We start from the raw sequence: 20,453 nt of genomic DNA, 5'->3' as shown, positions 1-20,453 counted from the left end.
TTTTATTTTATTTTTTTGCCAGTCCTGGGGCTTGGACTCAGGGCCTGAGTACTGTCCCTGGCTTCTTTTTGCTCAAGGCTAGCACTCTACCACTTGAGCCACAGCGCCACTTCTGGCTTTTTCTATATATGTGGTGCTGGGGAATCGAACCTAGGGCTTCATGTATACAAGGCGAGCACTTTACCAGTAGGCCATATTCCCAGCCCCCCCCCATCTTTTTTCTTTGAGTTTATTTTTCATACTTTTGCACTTCTGCCTTAGTTGGCCTCTGACCACAATCCTTCTTCTTTCACCTCACTATCTGGGATTATAGGTGTGTGTCACTATACACTGGACTCTGACTATTTCTTAGTAATTCATAATTCAGTAATTTTTATAACAACAACCATCATCACCAAAATAATATGCTTATTTGTCTTTACCAACTCCATGGTCAACTCAGTACTGGGGTCAAATCCACCCTGCCCTTAGCCCTTAGTAGAATGTCACATGACGGGGGCCCTGGAAGTCTACTGTGAAATATCAACTATGAAGTCATTTGTGGGTGAAGGAGAGAAATTAAAAAGAAGAACCCATTGCTGAGTACCATGATGAGAAAAGTTTTGTAGATAAGGAGCTGGCCATAATTTGGGTGGATTGAAGCTGGATGAGGTCATTTCTGGCACTCAAAATGTTCTGAGCAAAGATGAGGTACAGGTGCTTCAGGGCTGATCCGTCGATTAAGGAGTCTGATGCACTATTCATTAAAGATGCTAAGAAGGTGGTACAGGATTCATTGAAGGCTCCACAATGCCAGGGAAGACATCTGAGGTCAAGTGCATGCTCCAAGGGCCACCCTTTCAGTGCATCACCCTGGGGAGCGATGCTAAAACTATGCTTCAGAAAATTGACCATTGAAATGTGTGCCTTCCACTTAGTTTCTGGACTTTCTTCTCTTCAAACCTAATAATTCTATCACTCCTTATACTTTACATATTTCACTCCCACTCTCTTCATTTTTAAGCCAGACACCTCATCATTCAAACTGCTTAGCCTAGTGTGAGCCTGTGAAAAATATACATCATGGGGCTGATAAATGGGTCAAACACTACATGTTTGATATGTTTTGTGTGAATGTTATGTTTCTAAAAGATGAAATTCTCATGGGAAGGCCAGTTGTGCAGTTTTATAGCTCTCTGTCAGAGATTAATCTGGCAAATTGCGGAAATGTGTGTTGTGGGCATTCTTTTTTGTTGTTGTTGAAACAGCTTTACATTGCTATCCCTTGGGTACTGAATGACTAAATCTATGCTGTACAATCCAAGATTCTGTTCTCTCTTAGATAAATGTGACTGAGAGTCCAGTTTATATACTTTGGAGGAAGTAAAGAGCTTTTCCACTTAGCAGTTCTTACAGTGATCAAAGAAACAGCTGTTGCCTTCCAGTGTGCCTCCCTAATGGACTGATTAGCCATCACCGCATCGCTCACATGATTTCCTTTTGCTAGATTTTTGAGTGTCCTAATGCAAACAAGATCCTGCTACTTTGTGTAACCAAGAAAGGATGGTATCAATATTCAAGGAGTGTACAGTCCTTCACAAATCAATTTTATTAATTTAAACACAAAATTAATGGAGAAAAGTTCTGTACACAATTGTGGACACAACACACTTTTTTTTTACAATGAGGCCAAAATCAATTTTGTCTTTTCAGTCTGCAGGGTACAAAAACATAAGATAAAAAGGGTAAAAAAAATTCAACTCCAAGCAGGAAAAGAACCTTAATTCATTGTTAAACAATTTGGAAAATTCACAAATGACAAAGTCTAGCAGCAACGTGAAACTTCGGGGAGGGGGGGAGATGGAGTCATTGTTTACTCTGGGTCAAAACTAGTAACTCCTCCCTTCCCTCTCCCCAAATATAATAATAAAGAAGATTTGTCCAAAAAGTGATTTCATGGTAATGGGAAGCTTTAGATGAGAAGGACTATTGCCATAGGAATCAGTCACTTTTGGAGAAACTTCCCTGTGGTGTGGCAAAAGTGACAATTCTTAGTTCCCCAATGTATGCTTGTCATGTAATACATAAGCAAAGACCATTGTTTTTATTTGGTAGTGATGCCCAAGGCCACATCCACTCTTGGAAATGAACTTGTCAATGGGTAGGGAGGAAACCAGAATATGTATAAGGGGGATGCAAAAGTTGTGCTGATTTCCAGGTAATGTCCTCTTTTATCTAAATAAACAAAATGCAGACACAAAAATAATTCTGAGCACATGAAAACTCTGCTAGTCTCCAATTCATTTTATTAATAAAATATATCTATCATCTATATTCTTTCTGTGGGATGAAGCATTTGAATAATCATTTTCCAAGTAGTTACATATAATACATTAGCGTTGAAATGAGAAAGTGAGGTGGTAAGAGGACTTTATTTTGTTTGAGTTAAGAAACTATTGTGTTATTTTATCAAGGCCCTCCTAACAGCATTCAAGATCTCAGATAGAACTGAGTGGGGAGGGAAAGATTTGGAAAACAAAATCCTTATTGACACTTGACATCCATGCTTTTGGTCTTGACAACATAAAAAAAAAGCCCATTATCTACATATTTATACCCAATACTTAGCTAAGGCACTTGCACACAAGTCTGTGCACGTAGTGCCTCAAGGTTCACTATCAAGGCATTACTACCTCTCCATGTCATTTCCCTAAATAACATGTAAAAGATCATCCATTATTACAAATTTACACCAAAAATTCTTTCTGTACATGATTGTCTCAGTGATGTACATATTATACGTTTAAATTAGACATACTTTACTTTGCAATGTGCTAAAATTCAAAGTACTTGCCATATAATGGGGCAAAAAAATCCTTTATTTCTTAACATTATTGTCCATTCAGTCATTGTTGATGTCAAAAAGAAAATAGACTGTGTGGGCAAACTGTATGGTAATGAGAATTATACCTCAGCAAATCTGGTTTGAAGACAAGTCTGTTCATAAATAAGTAGAGATGTAGAGATTACCCGGGATATGAGATACCAAAAAAGTAAACGCAAAACCTCCTTTGTGAGAGAAATTCCTCCACTGGTATTCAGGAAACACAAGTCAGTCTTTGTTGTGCAATCAAGTCTGCTGTATTGAAGAAGCTGCTTATGTCACATTGGAAATACTAAAACCAAAGTGTCTGCAGGTCCTTTCTTCACAGGTTTGAACCAGGAGTTAGTGTGGCAAAGACATAGTATGCTGTGCTAGAACATTCTCATGGCTTATTTTCATTGGATTCACAGTACTAGAGTCAACAGCTGTTCTGAAGAAATAGATGTGTTCCTCCATTAACCAGGGGGGGCAGAGGTCAAGACCGGCAGCAGCTGCACATCCATTTGTTGAAATCACTAAGTTCTGGAGTCCAGCGCTGACACAAGACTCAGGCCTGTTGAATTTGTCGCTGGTCATGGGGTAGTTGTGCAGTTTCAAAGTGCCATGTGGCTGTTTACAGGTACTCCAGTTCCAAGGCGTGATGTAGAGCCATGAGATCCGAGTGACTGGAGACCCTCCAGAAGGGCATAGCGTGCTGCAGAGGGGCAGACACAGAGTGAAGTCAGGGAAGGAGCTCAATACACACCCTTCTGGGTTTTTTTTTCTGACATCCCCTTTTTTCACTCCTGTGAAAACTGCCAGCTGTCGTCACACTGACTTAAAACAAAAGTTCAAATACTCAGTCCTCCCTAAATACTGGACAGAATTGCAAAAGCAGAGTATGCTTCTTTTAAGAAGATGATGAATATTCTTAACTATGTCTACACTGTGACTTGTGTACAGATTCCTGTGAATGAAACTACTGAAAACAGCTGCCACTCAAATGCATACACACATATAAAGTATACATATGTACACATGTATATATACACACATACATATATGCATGTACACATATGTAACATATATACCCATGTTTTGAAGAACACATATATGAAAGTTAAACATGTATATGATAGTTAAAAGAAGACGTATCTTGTGAGCCTAAGCAGTTTCCCCTAGTTGGTAGTACTTTACAATTTTCCAAATATAATCTTTCTCAGATATGAAACAACATTTATTTCCCATAATTCCACCCTTTGATTCTTTACATTGACTTTCAAATGACTTTTCCATACAGGAAAAAATCAAAATGGATAGCTGAAGTTGGTTTTTTTTTTTTTGTTTTTTGTTTTGTTTTTTTTGGCCAGTCCTGGGCCTTGGACTCAGGGCCTGAGCACTGTCCCTGGCTTCTTCTTGCTCAAGGCTAGCACTCTGCCACTTGAGCCACAGCGCCACTTCTGGCCATTTTCTGTATATGTGGTGCTGGGGAATCAAACCCAGGGCCTCATGTATACGAGGCAAGCTCTCTTGCCACTAGGCCATATCCCCAGCCCCAAGAAGTTGGTTTTGTTTTGTTGTTTAAACCATGAATCTAAAGATTAGGTTAATTGGGGGATGTTTGTGAAACATCTGAATAAACCAGAGATGAGAAAACCAGGTTACCTCAATCCATGGAGGGAGAAGTAAATTATAAGTGCTCAAACGTATCATGGTAAGCATTTATGCATAAACAAAAATTTTTCTCCTGTGGGAATGAATGGTAATCATCACCTCTCAGAAGATAATGGACTTTTTTTTTTTGCACACATAAATGATGTAGAGGCCAAAGTGTAATTTGTAGTTATAATCTGGAGGAATTTGAGGACACTTCAGACTATGGAGAGAATCTGGTGTGGAGGTAAACAATAAAAGTGAGGTTTTGTTTTATTTTTTTCTTCATTTGTAGATAACAGAAGCTACTATTCTGATATAGATCACATAGCGGTTACATACTAGAGCCAAGACTATTAAGTACATTTATTAATATAAAATCATTTACCACATTCTAATATCAAATATAGATCTTTCTGAACTCAGTACTACATAGTATTACTATACTAAGTGGGTCCCCTAAGATGTCTTTGGGGACCTAAGGATACTTTCCCTGGGCATTTTCAGATCATATTCTTTCAGGAACTATCTGAGTTTGTAAGACCTTGGCCTAGGTATAAAAAAATCAGAGATACATACAGCTCTGTGAATGAATAGTAGAAATGTACAACCATCAGGGAAATTCATTTTGTGTTCTAGGAGCACAGTGATTAACTTTGCCTAGGGAACCAGAAAAATGCCTGTAAAGGGGTGGTGATAGTTGAGCTGAGTATAAAAGGATGACCATCCAGAAGAGCACTCTGATAACTCTGTGGGTCAAGGCACAGAAGGAAAGGAGAAATTCATTGGTAAAGCTCTGGCAGGGTATGATATGAAGGAATGTTGTTGACAAGACTAGCTATAGCAGCTTGGTAAGTCCTAGTAAAGATTTTATTGATGATAATGATAGGTGTGATATATTGGATTTTTGCATCAGGCTCTGCTAAGTCATGGGAGATAAGGTGCTATTATTCTGATTTAGAAACTGAGACTTTAAGAAAGGAGAGGTTATAAATAATACCTGGTAAGGAGTGAAGCCAAGATTCCTACAAGATCTGGGCTGAATCTGCAGTGTCCAAATGTCATATTGTCTGCTATTTTGTAGTCTATTGATTCAGCTGGCACACTCCACTTGAGCCATGCCTCCATCCCTATTAGTTGCTTGTTACTTTGGAAATGGAGTCTCAAGAACTTTACAGCCACAACTGGCTCTGAACCATGATCCTTTGGATCTCAGCTTCATATGTAACTAGGATTACACATGTAAGCCACTGGGACATCAGCGCAGCAACTACCTGCATGTAAAATGGTGCTTCCCTCCCTTCCTTATCTGATATTTGGCCTTTATCTCTCTGGTCACATATAACATCCATCATTTAAAAGGTTGAGTACACAGATGCTTACATGTAATTTAAATTTTGCCAAACTACTCAAAACACATTAATAAAAGGTTCCAAAATTTCAAAGCGTATGTCTTCTGATACTAGGAAATATTGCCTTTGTAGGAATTCATTCTTAAGACACAATTGCATGTGCATGGACCACATAAGGACCATTCGCTGCAGAATTGCTTGTTGTAAGTACTGGAAGCCACCTAAATGTTTAGCCTGGGAGGTCTAGATAAAAAAATAGCACATCCAAATAATGAAATACTGATGCAGTCACTTAAAAGGAATAGAGATGCAGCACTCTATATATTGATACAGGTAACTGTCAAGATGGACTGCTAAGTGAAAAGAATAGGTACAGAAAACAAAAGAAATTACCATGTGCAGTTTAAAAAAGACCTATTCATACTTTATTTTCATATGAACATGTTATTTCTTAGCAGTTTCCATAGGGAGGTAAAATTTTTTTCTCATAGGAAGTAAAGAGATTTCAAAAGATAGATTATTCTAACAGCTCACTTAGAAACTTATTGACAACATTGTACTATTATTACTTGTGCCTCTTGTCCTACAGAAAAATGAATTCTTTCAGGAAGAAGATGAAATCCAATTCAAGGCATGGCATATAGTAAGTGACCATTAAGAGTGTATTACTAAACAATTTTACCATGACACAATTCTCTGTAGTCCATGTTCTAAGTTCTGCTTCAAGCACCACTTCAAGAGTCTAAGCTTTGTCTTGTATTTCAGCAAACGTTGCTACACACATTTAAAATGAACATTTTTTGATAAACCCTTTGTCATTATGTAGAAAAATGAATGCTTGTTAGTTTTTCAGCTATGCCGACTTAGTTTTAAATACATTGAAATAGAAGGTTATTCTATAAATGAAACATAGGTGTTACTTAACATTTTGATTTCTTTTTATCAGACATATGTCTAATTATGTCAGTCAAGCATACCATATTAGGAGAACAGAATTATGTTTTAAAAGCACTCTAATGAGACAAATTATGGAATTAGATTAAATTACTTTTGAAAGGCCTCAGACTACATTGGCAAAGAGAGTTAGGATGACAGAACAGACTTGTGAACTTTAATGACACAGCCAACTGGGAATTGCTTACTGGGTTTTGTTTCTGACAAATAAAATGTACCACTCTCTAGCAAGCCAACACTATTTAGGTTAAAGAAAGACCTCTCTGCAGGGAAAAGAGCAGAGTGTTGAGTACATTTTACAAGAACACGGGAAATCAAGAAACAAGAGGAAGGTGGTTAAAACTGACTTTGAAGTATGCAAAATAGGTTTATTTGTAAAATATATTAGTGTACAAACGTATAAAACTTCATGTCTCTATCAATTTAGCAATTCAAATTAGAGGAAAGTATATAATTACGTAGATATATTACTAATAAATCACATGGATTATTTTTTTGTTAATTATGAGTTTATGGTTTACTATAAAGGAACTTGGTGATAAGTGTCAGGGCCAGAGGAAGTAGTTGGGTGCAAATCCTAATGTGGCCACTTTCTAGCTATGTGATTTAGGTAACTGTATGCCTTAAAATGAAGACTGAAATGTAAGGGTATTACAATTTGTAGTAATTGTTATTACTTATCATTCAGATTGTTAATCAATCTTTCTACAACATGAATTGCTACTTTCATTTCTTTCTTTGTTTATTTTTTTTATTTTTTTATTTTGGCAGTTCTGGGGCTTGAACTCAGGGCCTGAGCACTGTCCCTGGCTTTATTTTGCTCAAGGCTATCACTCTATCACTTGAGCCACAGTGCTACTTCTGGCTTTTTCTATATATGGTGGTGCTGAGGAATTGAACCCAGGGCTTTATGTATGCAAGGCAAGTACTCTACCACTAGGCCATAATCCCAGCCCTGATTTATTTCCACAAAATGGAATTACTTTATAATGGATATGGTAGAATGTTAGAAATACTTTTCCTAAATTAAATATTGTCTACATCTGATATCATTATCGATTGCCAGTTATTAGATACTTATATCTTAAGTATTATTGTTATTTAAGTATTAATTAATTTCAAAAAGGCTAGACAAAACAGTTTCCCTGAGGTTAGAAAACAGGCTGGGTGCTGGTGTCTATAATCCTAGCTACTCAGGAGGCTGAGATCTAAGGGATGTGGTTCAAAGACAGCCTGGGGAGGGAAGCTCATGAGGCTCTTATCTCTGATTAACTACCCAAAAGGCCAGAAGTGGAGCTGTGTCCTAAGTAGTAGAGTGCTAGTCTTGACCAAAAGAAGTTCAGAAACAGTCTTCAAGCCCCAGGACTGAAATCAAACAAAACAAACAAACAAACAAAAAACAAACAGTACTGCTCAATTAGTCACTCTGCAAGACATGAGGAATCTGAATCTTCTGAAAAATCGAAATTTTACAAACATAGAGGCAAGTTTCAAGGTGCAAAGAACTTGCTTACATCAAATGTTTGTGGGTGCTTACCACATCCAGTTATCCATGAAATCAATTCTAAAGGCTAGGAGGATTCATACATGATTAATTTGTTTAAGTAGTATGTTCTTTGCAGGTAGTTGCCTAATTTTTTTTTTGGTGTGTTCCATGTTATAAAGAAAAACAAGAGTATGTTCAAAGATAGTGAAAATAATTTCAATTGCTATTCAAAGAACCAATATGCTATCCCTACTACTTCCAATTTTAGTATCAGACCCACAGATCCTTTGTTCCCCATGATTTATGTAGTCCAGCAAAGACTAATTTCTGAGACACATTTCTTTGTAAAGTTTAGGAAAGGATGGCACAGAAACCTTGATAGGCCCTACAGGCTTTCACCAGTATTCCCTGCAGTGATTATTTTCAAAGTCTTCCCTTTACCTACCACAAACTACAAAGCCATTCTATGACAACTTTCTCTTGAAATCTCTTCCCTAGGTGAACACCAAAGGAAGAAGGCTGGCAGGCAGATTCACACTCTGGCCCCGGGCCACACTGGCATGAAATGTTACTCTTTAACTCCACATTGCTCAGAGGCGCAAATGTGTTCCAGGCTTCTTCTGGTCACCAGGAGGTCCTGACTAGACATGACATGGGATTCCAGTAACTTTCCCAGGAAGAAAACTTGAATCTGGATCCCCACCAAATATTCTCTTTAAATCTCCAGGACTGAGTTTTGGGAATTCTCATCCAGGCTGGGCTGTCTTCATAAAATCTTTCCCCAAGGGCTAACAGATGTACCTAATGACAGTCATGCTCTCTGGTGAAGCGGGAAGGTCAGGCCTAGTACTTGTGTGGCAAATCCTTCTCACATCAAGCACGGCAAATAATAGGGGTATGTGGGGAGGGTCTAGTGAGGAAGGGGTTCTACTAACACCAAACGTACCCAGATAGTTTATGATCTTAGGTACATGCTGTATCTAGGGCATCGTTGAAATTATCAAGTCAATCTCCAACTGAATTAGTATCAGTGTCTATGCTCTTCTTGGAATCAGAGGCCCTGAAGGTGATTCTAAATCTCCAGAGACTAAAACATCTGGATACATGCTTTGCTTGATCCTCAGTGCTGTTTTGGGGATCCTGAAATAATAGAAATTTGCCATTTCTAACATTGGAATACTGCAGAAGAGCCAGAAGAACTTAATTGTATTCTTTGTGGAAACATAAAAAGACATCAATGAATTGTGAGGCAAAGAGGGACAAATCATGCTATTAGTCAATTTCACACTTCTAGAACACTGGAGTAACAATTTGGAAAGTTGTATGCAAAAAAACGACAGAATTTACAGACAACAAACTAAGCAATAAAAGTCTCCACCTCTGAAGCTCAGAATTAGCTGCTGGAACAGGCATACAAATAATAATGAGTACCATTTGTTGCTGACTTACATATATTAAGCTGTTTTATGAGAGCTACATACGCGAAATGAATCTAATGCTCAACCTAGGCCAGAGAGCTAAGTACTATTAATATTGCCATTTATGGACAAGAAAAACAGATAGTCAGTAAAGCCATAAATTGAACCTAGGGAAGATGAAGAATCCAAGTTATTTGCCATTAGAGTTTGCCATTTCTCCAGTTAAACTACAAGTGAACATTACTATCATTGCACTGAAAAAGCAGAGGACATCCTTAAGGCTGTAAGATTATATTCTGTGTGAACTGGGTTTTAGTAAGTGAGTAACACAGAGAATAAGGCAATGGGAGAAAGATTACCCCAAGAAAAGAAAACATCAGGGAGAAAAATGCTGGGCAAAGGAAAGTAAAGGTTTGTGTATATATCTTACCAGTCATGAGTGGGAAACGGAATTGTCAGATGAAGTCCAGAGGGTGAGGCTCTTTCCAGCGCATAAGTGGCTTTTAAGGGGAGGAGGAAGACCTGAGGTAGCATACCACTGTGGTATGATGTATACATCAGCCTCTCACCAGATGCTGACACAGTGCTCTTTGTCCTCCAGAACTATTAGCCAAAAAATGTCTATTCTTTATGTCTATTCTATTTGTCTCAAGTATTTTCTTACAGTAATGGCTCATGGAGTAAAGTAGAGGTCAGCATGTGAATGGCACGTCGGGGATCAGTGGAGGGAGGAGAAAGATCTGAACTGTAGGTTGTAACCAGATCATGAAGATCCTGAGTGCCAGGCTAAAGAATGGGGTCCTCCCCTTTAAAACGTGGAATGAGATGAAAAGTGAAATAGATTCTGCTAAGGAAAATGATGAAATTACACTTATAGAGATTCAGAGGAATAAAATGAAATGTAATGAACAAACGAGAGTTGGCCCATTCCCTTCCAAAAAACCTGAGTGAGGGAGGCAGGCAGGCACCGACCTTATGATAGAATGAAAACATCAAGACCTCCAGGGCAGCAAGCCATTTTCTTCTGACCACCTGTCCAGAGGCAGTGACATTTCAAGTGACATGTCAAAGGCTCAGGTAAAAAGACTTGAGCCTCCTGGTAATGTCTGATCTGGGTAAGAAGAGGTATGCTGGCTTGAGAAAGGCATGTATGTTGTCTCTATCCTGGATGATGGCTACACCACTAAGCTTTCCCTTCTGTGCTCAGTCTGCATTTTATAAAGACTTTAAGCTTGGGCAAAACACTGGTAAGCTCCTTCATTCTGCCCTTTTCTTATACTTACTGTTCTGTGGATACCACCATCTTGCCTAGAAGTGAACTTGTGAGATGATTCTGTTGTGAGAATGTTGAGGAGGACGAATAGAACAAGATGCACTAGCGAGGAACTCACCTTTTTTGCTCCTTGTTCTTCTTCTACACCATCTCCTATCACAACATATACCACTTTTCTTCCAAATCTTTGAATTATCCTCTCAAAACAGCTTTCCTTTCCTAATGAAAAAAATAAATTGTGGGAAATGTTACGTTTAACCCAAGGAGATAGAGCTGGGACTTCTTATATGCAGTGGTGCTTCTCTGTCACTCAATTACATGAGAAATGGTATCATACACTAAAAAATTGTGAACCAGATAGGAATATTGCACCTATCCCTTCATTTTAAAGACCACATGGGGAAGGAAACGTGCTGTTTGTAGTCATACTTTTATTTTTATTCTACAAGCCGAAACTAAAAGATATGTACTTCTGGAAACCTATTCCAACCTGATTTTTCTTTAAGTTTTATAATATATCAAACTCTGAAAATAATAACTGATATCAAGACCATGGAGAAATAAAAACCAATATTACTGGTCTTGATTTTTTATATAGCAAGGAAAAAGAAAACATTGTAATTAGTGTATCCCTTTATTTATAGGTTTAATGAAATATCTGCAAAGCCTAATCTGTTTACTTTGAAATATTTTCATAAAACTCCTGAAACAAATGTCAGGTAATTTGGGGTATTACAGGAAGACCTCATGTCTGCATCTCAGGTTAAATAAAGGCTTTTCTGGAGGAGAACTGGGATAAAGGTAATACAACACCTTTATCTGTCTATTATCTTTCCCATGGCGGGACTTAGTTTGGGCTCCTGCACAACCCAGGGCTGTCAGCACAACCCAGCAGCAAATGCATGCTTTGTTTCCTCTGATGGACAAACTGGTGTTCCAAGTCTGGGCTGCCAAGAAGGTCATTTTAATGGACAATGGGATAGTTTCTACTTTTCAAATGTGAATGGTTGAGCAAAGGCCTGCACCTCTTTCAAATAAGGATCAGGTATACACATGAACAAATTGCTTGTTTGCTTAAACAAATGTCTGCTTTATATTTGTGTTTTGCACTAAAATCTCTCATTTGCATCTGACAAGATGAAATAGAGCCAGCCTTATTCAAAGGATGCAATTTCAATGCTGCTTTAGATGCCCATTAAACTGTGAAATAGTAAATCACTTTAAGAGACCAAAGTGCAGTGAACTATACAAGTATAAAATATAAAGTCCAGCTAAAACTCCACATATGCCTGAAACTTTCCTCCTTCACATGATGTCTTCTTGTGGAGAAAGAGAATTTAGTTGTCAAAAGTGAAATCTGATAGCTGGACAAACAAAATCCTAAATATGCTTTCCTATGTACAGTCTACAGGCTTCATTGTTAAACCTTAGGTCATATGGAAGTATTTCACAGTAAATATAGCTGGCTTTTAGAAGTTAGTTAGAAGTTTTTATACAAAGTATTCCCTTTGATGAATACATTTTGACTGAAAGAGCAACACAGCTGTGTAAAATAATGTGGCAGTGAGCTCTTCTATGACACTAGCATTTTGCCTACAGTGAAAATTCCTGGAGTTTTGACTATCTCCACATATTTTTCATTGGATGGTACAGTTAGCAATAACCACAGGAACTTTGGGCTCTTCTTTTCTTATTAAAAATGTAGAAGAATAAAATGGTTCTTATGTAATTTTTGCCACCACATTTTTTCATTCTAAGTTTTATTCTGTTCTCAAGGAAATGAAAGACGAATATTTCAACCAAAACACTCACTTAAAAATATTTAGTGCTTACCAGATTACAATTGCAATTTCTTATTATGATACCCTTCTAAAATTGTCTGACATTAAACTTCAATGCATATGCCATTAATATATGATTTGTACTTTCCTCCAAGGAGGCAAAGTAGTCCAGCTCTGTACCATACCCTTCTCTGGAACTTTGTTGTGCTGATAAACCTTACCATAATCTCTGTTTACAAAGCTCAGTATCATTCCTCTTTATCAATATAGACAAAAATAGGATTAACACTTGACTTAATGTAAACTGACTGCTAGGCTATGAAACAGGAGAGCATTTTACATTTCTGGTTATAATGAGCAACTTTTTCTACTTGGTACAGTCCCTTCTTTTTATAAGTATATTTCAGCATTCTGTGCTTAGCCTTTCTTAGGAAGTCTAGAGTCATCTGAAGACTCCAGGAGGATGTATTGCCTGTGTGACATGCTCTCTGGATACCATTGGGTTCTTCACAATCAACGCTAGCACCACATCATCCATCCAACTTGACCTTCTCATCAAGTAACCACACCACTGCTGACCCACGTGCCTAAAAGAAACTTCTGTGTCAGAATTTTAAAACACAGCTGTTGGTTTGTACTTATACCCTTTCTATTCCAAACCAGCGTTTAATTAGGTAAAACATGCTGATTTGGGGGCTGGGGATATAGCCTAGTGGCAAGAGTGCCTGCCTCGGATACACGAGGCCCTAGGTTCGATTCCCCAGCACCACATATACAGAAAACGGCCAGAAGCGGCGCTGTGGCTCAAGTGGCAGAGTGCTAGCCTTGAGCGGGAAGAAGCCAGGGACAGTGCTCAGGCCCTGAGTCCAAGGCCCACGACTGGCCAAAAAAAAAAAAAAACATGCTGATTTGCCCTTTGTCTTTGTCTCACCATTTTGATGTTCCCCTTCCCTTCCCTAATTCAGATAAATGTAAATACAATGCCCAGGGTACCAAAATCAAATACAGTGACAACAGGGGCTAAAACATAGGAGAGAAAATTGAAAGAAAAAAATAATTTCACATAGTACATTAAATATAAGAACAATGAAAAATCTCTTGCTTACATAACTTTTGTTTTTATCATGAGAATTTAGTTATTTGTACATGATGAATTAAAACAACCCATTTTAGTATCAACTGAAGAAACTGTTAGTTTTCTCTTTTATACATTGCATAGTTTATTGTTACTATCTAATACTGTTATTTGTTTTACTTACAAAATATTTTTGTTGATAGTGTAGAAGAGAGAATAAAAGATAATCCAAACTGTTGTTAAATTACTTACAGCTAAAGTTCTCAGGACTTAATGTTAGCCAGCAATATAAAATTCTATAACTTTAACAACATGGATGATACTTTTTATCTTTCTCTTGTTGTCTAAAGCCAATTTGGAAAATAAAATGACTATTCCATTGTTTTCGACGTCTTGAATTTTTGAAAGAAAATTTCTTTGTTATTCATCTTTACTAACCTGAAGGAAATAAATTTATTGCAAAAGCAGCACAGCTCACCTATTTTTGTAGCACTGTAAATATTTTCTATTGGAAATACAACTCCTAATCCATATAGCAGGACTTTCGCCAAGGCTGGGATAAGCTGAGTAGTAGTTACTAAAATATTCACACAGTTCGTCCTGTGAGGACAGAAAGAAGAAGCAAAGACTGTTGAAAAATAAATCTCCAAAACAAACACAAACAAGTAACACCTGTGTCCTAGCAAAGGCCCCAGGTGCCTCACCGGGAGTGAATGAGGGAGAGGGCTTTCAGTGCCAGTGTCAGCCATGAGTCCGTCAATGCTTCAATCTCGGCTCTCAGCTGAAGCCAGGCTTCCCTCTTAGCTGGTCCCAGCAGACCTGAGGATTGAAAGCACATATGAACTACTTCCTCACCAAGCTTTATAAAAAGAAACCTTCAGTAGATCTGCCATAGCACCATGGACTAAACAGTACACACAGTCAGTGTTCATATAATATCAATCAGTTGCACGTGTAATTTATGTATGTCATTTATGGAGAACATCTAGTAAATTGAGATGCCTAACCTCCCTTCTGGTGACAGGAGGCATCTCTTCTTCTTTTGGGGGGCCTGCTCTCCTCCCCCCTGCTTCTAGCCCTAGGTAACCCACCTTCTGGCTACAGAGTACGAGGGTGACTTTGGCCTGGTAGACACTGCAAATCCTGGAACTTTCGCTGATTCTGCAGGAAGATATTGCTGCTCCCCTGGGGTCATGCTAAACTGGTTGGATGCAAACCTAGATCTACTGGTGGTCATTCTGCTACCTCCTAGTGACATAATACAAGTCCTACCCAAAGGGAAGCACAGGTTTTCACCATTGTATTATTTGAGTGTCTGGTTCCATTCTCTTCCCTATACTTGTCATCACTAATTCAAATACATTCCTATTTCTGCTAAAGCCCTTCTGACCACTCTGAGCCACAATGAAAAGTCCCACACTATTGTAAGACATATATACACAGCAGGAGGAATATACTGGCCTAACTAGTGATTTGGGTAGTGGTTGGCCAGCCCATCTTGATGGATGGAATAAATGTCAGAGAGGTCAAGGAACTTGTCCCAGGTCACACCACTAAGTGACCAGCCAAAGCAACTGATTCTAGTGGACTATTTCTGTCACTAAATCACAGCAAAACATCCAACCACTAGTTAGATTAAACTGGCCTCAGAAGGCTCTTCAAGCCAAACCAGAGTAACCCAAAAGTGGGTGGACTGTCTTCACAACCCCACTAGGGTGTCGGCGCAGTCACTTGCCTCCCACGTTGTTCTTGTAGTTGTTGTAGATCTCTTTTACTCGTCTATAGCGGAAAGCCAGCTTTCTCATCCAGTCCACGCCACCCCGGACCCCAGTTGCCAGGCATAAATTAGCACTGGTGGCTGCAGCAGGAAAGCCATCGGTTCCAAAGTTATATGTGCTATTTAGATGCAAGAAAAGGCCACAGTTAATGGAACAGAAAGCTCATCTTAATCAGCCAAGCAATTCACCTAGGTCTGGGGAGAGCATGGGTTGGTCAGTTCACAGTTAGGGGTGCCCACCTTAGATCTTGTCCATTGTCATCTGAAGAAACATCATCTATATGAACTTGGTCACATTCCTAAAAGAAATTGGAATGATAAATGTTAATTTTGAAGAAGCATCTATGTTTTATTGCTTTTAAAAAATGAAACTTCTTTTTAAAGCATCTTAATTGGAGTGTTTTTCAACAATGTCAATCAGTAGGTGGAAGTCTTGTGAAATTGACATTTTATCTACTTAGGGTCTTCTCCTCTAGGAAACAAAGCAATCTTACCAAGGACTACTGTTATTCAGCTTCAGAAAACACATTTTTGTGTTTAGAAAGGAAAGTGGTTGAAAACAATTAGCATATGTGTTCCATAAACCTCAGGTACCCTAAGACATCATGCTGCTCTGAGCTGATTCAGTGAGTGCCTAAGCATAACTGAAACCAGACATCTTGGTAAATGTAACATGCTAGAAAAATTAAACCTGATGCTAACTGCCAATGAAATTATGACCTCTGATTGCTGCTGAGCCACACACCAACACAGCCCCAGGCCAGTGTGCTGAGGAGTCCAGACAGAAAATCTGTTACTGGTTTGCCATTTATTTGAGAGATGAGAGTTTTATTCTCTGTGTGTGTGTGTGTGTGTGTGTGTGTGTGTGTGTAAGGAAGAGAGAGTGGGGAAGAAGCAGGAGGTTTCAAAACCTAAATAAAAGCAATTAAATGTATAAGTAGTATTTTTACTGATAGAGTTTAATGTGTTATTGCCTATTCATTTCAAGTGTTAGATCTATGGGTTTATTGTGTCATAATGTTATTTTGACCAGAGTTGAGTTTTAAATCCTAAACAGCACATGAATTGTTTAGAACAGCTGCTTGTCTCAGGGGCATGGGGGTGGAGCTCTGCTGGGCTGAGGGAATGTTTGCGCACCTGCCTGCACAGGAGCAGAGTACATGTTACTGCCTTTACCTCTACCCCTGGTAAGGTTCCCGAAAGAGAATGTGCTCAATAGATTAATGAAGGCATGCTAGTTTGAAATTGATGAAGGTGTCTAGTCCAAAAACAAGTAACCCACACCTTCCCCATGCTTTCATCTTTCAGCCATGTCCCTTCCTTTGCAGTTGGCCTCCAAATTCCCTAGGCCTTTATTTTATACTTATTTTCATTAAAGTTTTAGTTAAAAATATTCATGAAAGAAATTTCTAGGCACATATCCTGTCTTTGAAAAGGTTCATCTTGACTAAGGCTCTGGTCATGCTTCAGATCAAGTTAATTTTATTAAATCTAGCCTCTTTCTCTAGTGCTTGATGTTCAGATTTCTAACAAAGATCATACATGTAAAATACCACAGCAATATGAGGTATGTTTCTATGTTGCTGACTCTTTCTCAACAAATTCTTCTCTCTCCATGGATTTGTGAGGAAGGGAGCAGGAGATAGAAGTAAAAGAAACTCAAACCAGCTGTTCCTTAACAGAATTAAAATTGTGACCCCCCAACCTCTTCTCCAAAGCATCTATTTTCCAGGCAGCCCTCTCCCAGCAAGCAGCAAGTTCCAGGGAGGAAAAGACTTTGACCTTGTAACCCTCCCGGGCTCTCTAGAGGTCTATAACCCCAGATAAGAAAAAAGAAAAGGCCTGGCTCGCAGCCCTCACATGCTGACTGTGAATTTAACATTTGTAAAACAGGTCATTCTTGGAAAACACAGTGGGGATCTTTGCAGAGTTAACAATTTAATCTTATTTCAGGAGAGGTATGATAGTTGTGTTTTCAACTACCGACTAGGTTTAGAGAGTTACTAAATCGGGAGACAGAATTTCTAATCTTTACCCAGAAGAGCAATTGTTATGCTATTGGTAACCTTCCTCCCCCGTCTCCCCCACCCCAAGGAATGTGCTTTCTGGAAAAAATAAAAATAAAGACAGAGAGAAAAGAAAGAATAAGGAAGAGAAAGAAAGGAAAGGAAAGGAAAAAGGAAAAAGGAAAAGGAAAGGGAAAGGAAGGGAAGGGAAGGGAAAGGAAAGGAAAAGAAAGGAAAGGAAAGGAAAGGAAAGGAAAGGAAAGGAAAGGAAAGGAAAGGAAAGGAAAGGAAAGGGAAGGGAAGAAAAGGAAGAAAATTTCTCTTGAGAAAGATCAGAATGGAAGAGGAAGTCAGGGACCAGAGAAAAAAGAAAGAAAGATTAAAAAGAATTTAATTCAAGAAATCAAAACTGGCTTGAAGTTCCCTTGTGACATGAAGGGTGGGAAGATTTGTTTGGAAAAAGCAAAGTGCTCTTTTCTTAAATGAATTCAGTTATAAATCTATAAATCGCCACTAAGAGAAGTTCCTATCTTCCAGAACAGTTAGGTTAAAGACTGCATAATTGTCCTCTTTCTCTACCCATTTTCTCCTGCTGGCTTTATTTAAAACTTATTTAAAACAGTTCCCAGGCCTCATTAGAAGCATTGGTCAATATTTGGGTTAGTTATAATTAAGTGTCAGCATTTTCAAAGTGTTAGTTACAGAGAGTAAATTCAGTCCACCATGATTTGATTAAAGCAAAATTTGGTGTAAAGGCCACAAGGAAATCCCCATTCTTTACCAGGAGCATTTATTACAGAATGAATTTCATGAAGGAAGATTCAAATTCAGGAACACTTCTGAAAGGACCTAATTAGCACCTTCAAGAGTGAAACATGGCTGTGTAAACAAATGTGCTGTTGGTATTGTTGCTCACTGTATTTGATGAACAAAAGAAAAATGTATTACTGTACTAACTTCAGACCTACAGAACACATGCTCTAAATCTTCACCTGAGCCTCAACTAATAGCATAAGTGCTTACACTTTTTAAAAGTTTCCCCAAGAATTTAGTGAGAAACTGTATTACTTACTCTCTTGATTACTTATGAAAAATTTAATAATCATAATATTCAGTGCACATATACAAAAATGGAACTAGGCAACTTGAGGGTATGGGTGGTGTTGGGAGAGATGGGGGAGAATGATGGAAAGAGTAACGTTGATCAAGATGCTTTGTGTTCACAAACTGGTGTGTGCTGAATCGCAACGCCTCCATACAACTACTCAAAGATAATTTAAAAAAAAATTAATCCCTAGGGCTGGAAGGTATCTTTCCTGATTATGAGGGAATCTGGGGTTTGATCCTCATGTGTACACATATAAATAAATAGATCAATAAAGAAATTCCCCCCAAGAATGGCAAATATTAAAGCACTGTACTGTTTCAGAGTAGAGCCATAGACATTAACTTGTCCCACATGTGGGCACTCTCAAATTAGAAATCTTACCTTCATTCAGCTATCCTGAAACCCAGAGACTTCCAGGAGGGTCAACTTTTCTCTTCTGGCTTTTTAGAAATCATCTAGCTTTTTGTTTCTCTTGTCTTAAGCTTAATTTTAGGTTTTCATTTTTTTCATCTATGCTTGGTCATTTTTTAGTCTCTAAATGTACTGTAAAATCACACAATTAGACAATGGAAATGAGGAGACTCCTGGCTTTAAACAGAAGGGACCTTGAAGCCAGCAACAAAATGTGAATACACTGGAAGATTCTACAGACACAAAAGACAAACACCATGTCATTTTGAGGTGTCAAATTAGGCTTCCAAAAAAACCCTAGTTTCATGCTTACAACACAGAGTACGAAACAGAATTCCATGGGAAAATATGTTCTTCTTCCAAAACCAGATTGAAAGTGCTGAAAGCGCACTTTTGAAATAAGTTTCCAAAAGTATGCTATGAGGCTTTAAGGAGTTGAAATAATTCCCAAACCCAAGACTTGGGACAGTGTTTACATTTCTAGGGCCTTTGCCAAGCCTGCATGCTTTACGTATTAATCCGCATCACAGGGCCTTGGGGTGCCCAAAGGACATCTACTTTGGGTGTCTGGCCTGAGATCTCCTTGGGGGAAATGGTAGGGACTTTTAGGGGTCCAGATGGGACTGTTGATCAACGTACTAGGTTAAAATGGAAAATTCTTCAAGGCCTCCTGTCTTGAAAGGAAATACATCAAGTAACAGTGACCACAGGAAGAAAATATTACAAGGCTTCTGTGAGAAAATATGACTATTATTTAAACTCCACTCACAGGTGCCCTCCTGCCTACAGGCTGAATATACAGATTAGAACTTCTCAAAAGAAATCTAAAAGTATTCCTCACAAGAAATCTAAGCATCTCAAACCCCAAAGACCAATGTTCTCAACCTAGAGATAACCCTGCTTTCAGTCTATCAAAAACATATTTGTTAACAGGAACTTCAATTGTTTCTGTGAAAGCACTCGCTGCTTTCTTGAACTCATGAATTAACTAAAGGCAGGAGAATAGCCTGGCATCTCTGCCTCCATTTTGTATTTGTCTTTGCTCTAAGTCATTATTTCTACAATCACTTTGTAATCCTCTTGGCTTCCAGGAAAGATGGACTTCTCCAGTACTTGGAGAACCAGAACTGAATTACTGAGCACATAAGGACACACCAGTCACTGGGACTCTTTATGCATACCTTTGTCCTTGGGCCCCTAATTCTCCTTGGATTTAAACCTAACACTCATGTCTGCATCCCAAAGATGGCCGAAGGTGAACTGAAGGTGCCTTCTTTCAGGGGCCTTGCTCAAGTTAGATACTAAATCTCCTTTCTC

The 20,453-nt window shown here is 38.5% G+C and overlaps 1 protein-coding gene across 5 annotated transcripts in view; it reads right to left on the bottom strand.

The window, feature by feature from the left end:
- Positions 1-2,397: 2,397 nt before the first annotated feature.
- The window catches only part of Eya1 (EYA transcriptional coactivator and phosphatase 1), a 141,703-nt gene continuing 123,647 nt past the window's right edge, over positions 2,398-20,453 (bottom strand). For all 5 annotated transcript variants that reach the window (XM_048358973.1, XM_048358968.1, XM_048358971.1 and 2 more), the window contains 6 exons: positions 15,852-15,910; positions 15,570-15,730; positions 14,539-14,653; positions 14,313-14,434; positions 11,097-11,197; positions 2,398-3,557 (listed from right to left, as the gene is read on the bottom strand). In XM_048358973.1, the coding sequence (XP_048214930.1) occupies positions 3,477-3,557; positions 11,097-11,197; positions 14,313-14,434; positions 14,539-14,653; positions 15,570-15,730; positions 15,852-15,910 (639 nt within the window). In that variant the 3' untranslated portion in view covers positions 2,398-3,476. The remainder of the gene's footprint in view (positions 3,558-11,096; positions 11,198-14,312; positions 14,435-14,538; positions 14,654-15,569; positions 15,731-15,851; positions 15,911-20,453) is intronic.

This window comes from Perognathus longimembris, chromosome 12 (genome assembly GCF_023159225.1).
Source record: "Perognathus longimembris pacificus isolate PPM17 chromosome 12, ASM2315922v1, whole genome shotgun sequence".
NCBI classification, from domain to species: domain Eukaryota; kingdom Metazoa; phylum Chordata; class Mammalia; order Rodentia; family Heteromyidae; genus Perognathus; species Perognathus longimembris.
This window is presented reverse-complemented; position numbering and strand designations above follow the sequence as displayed.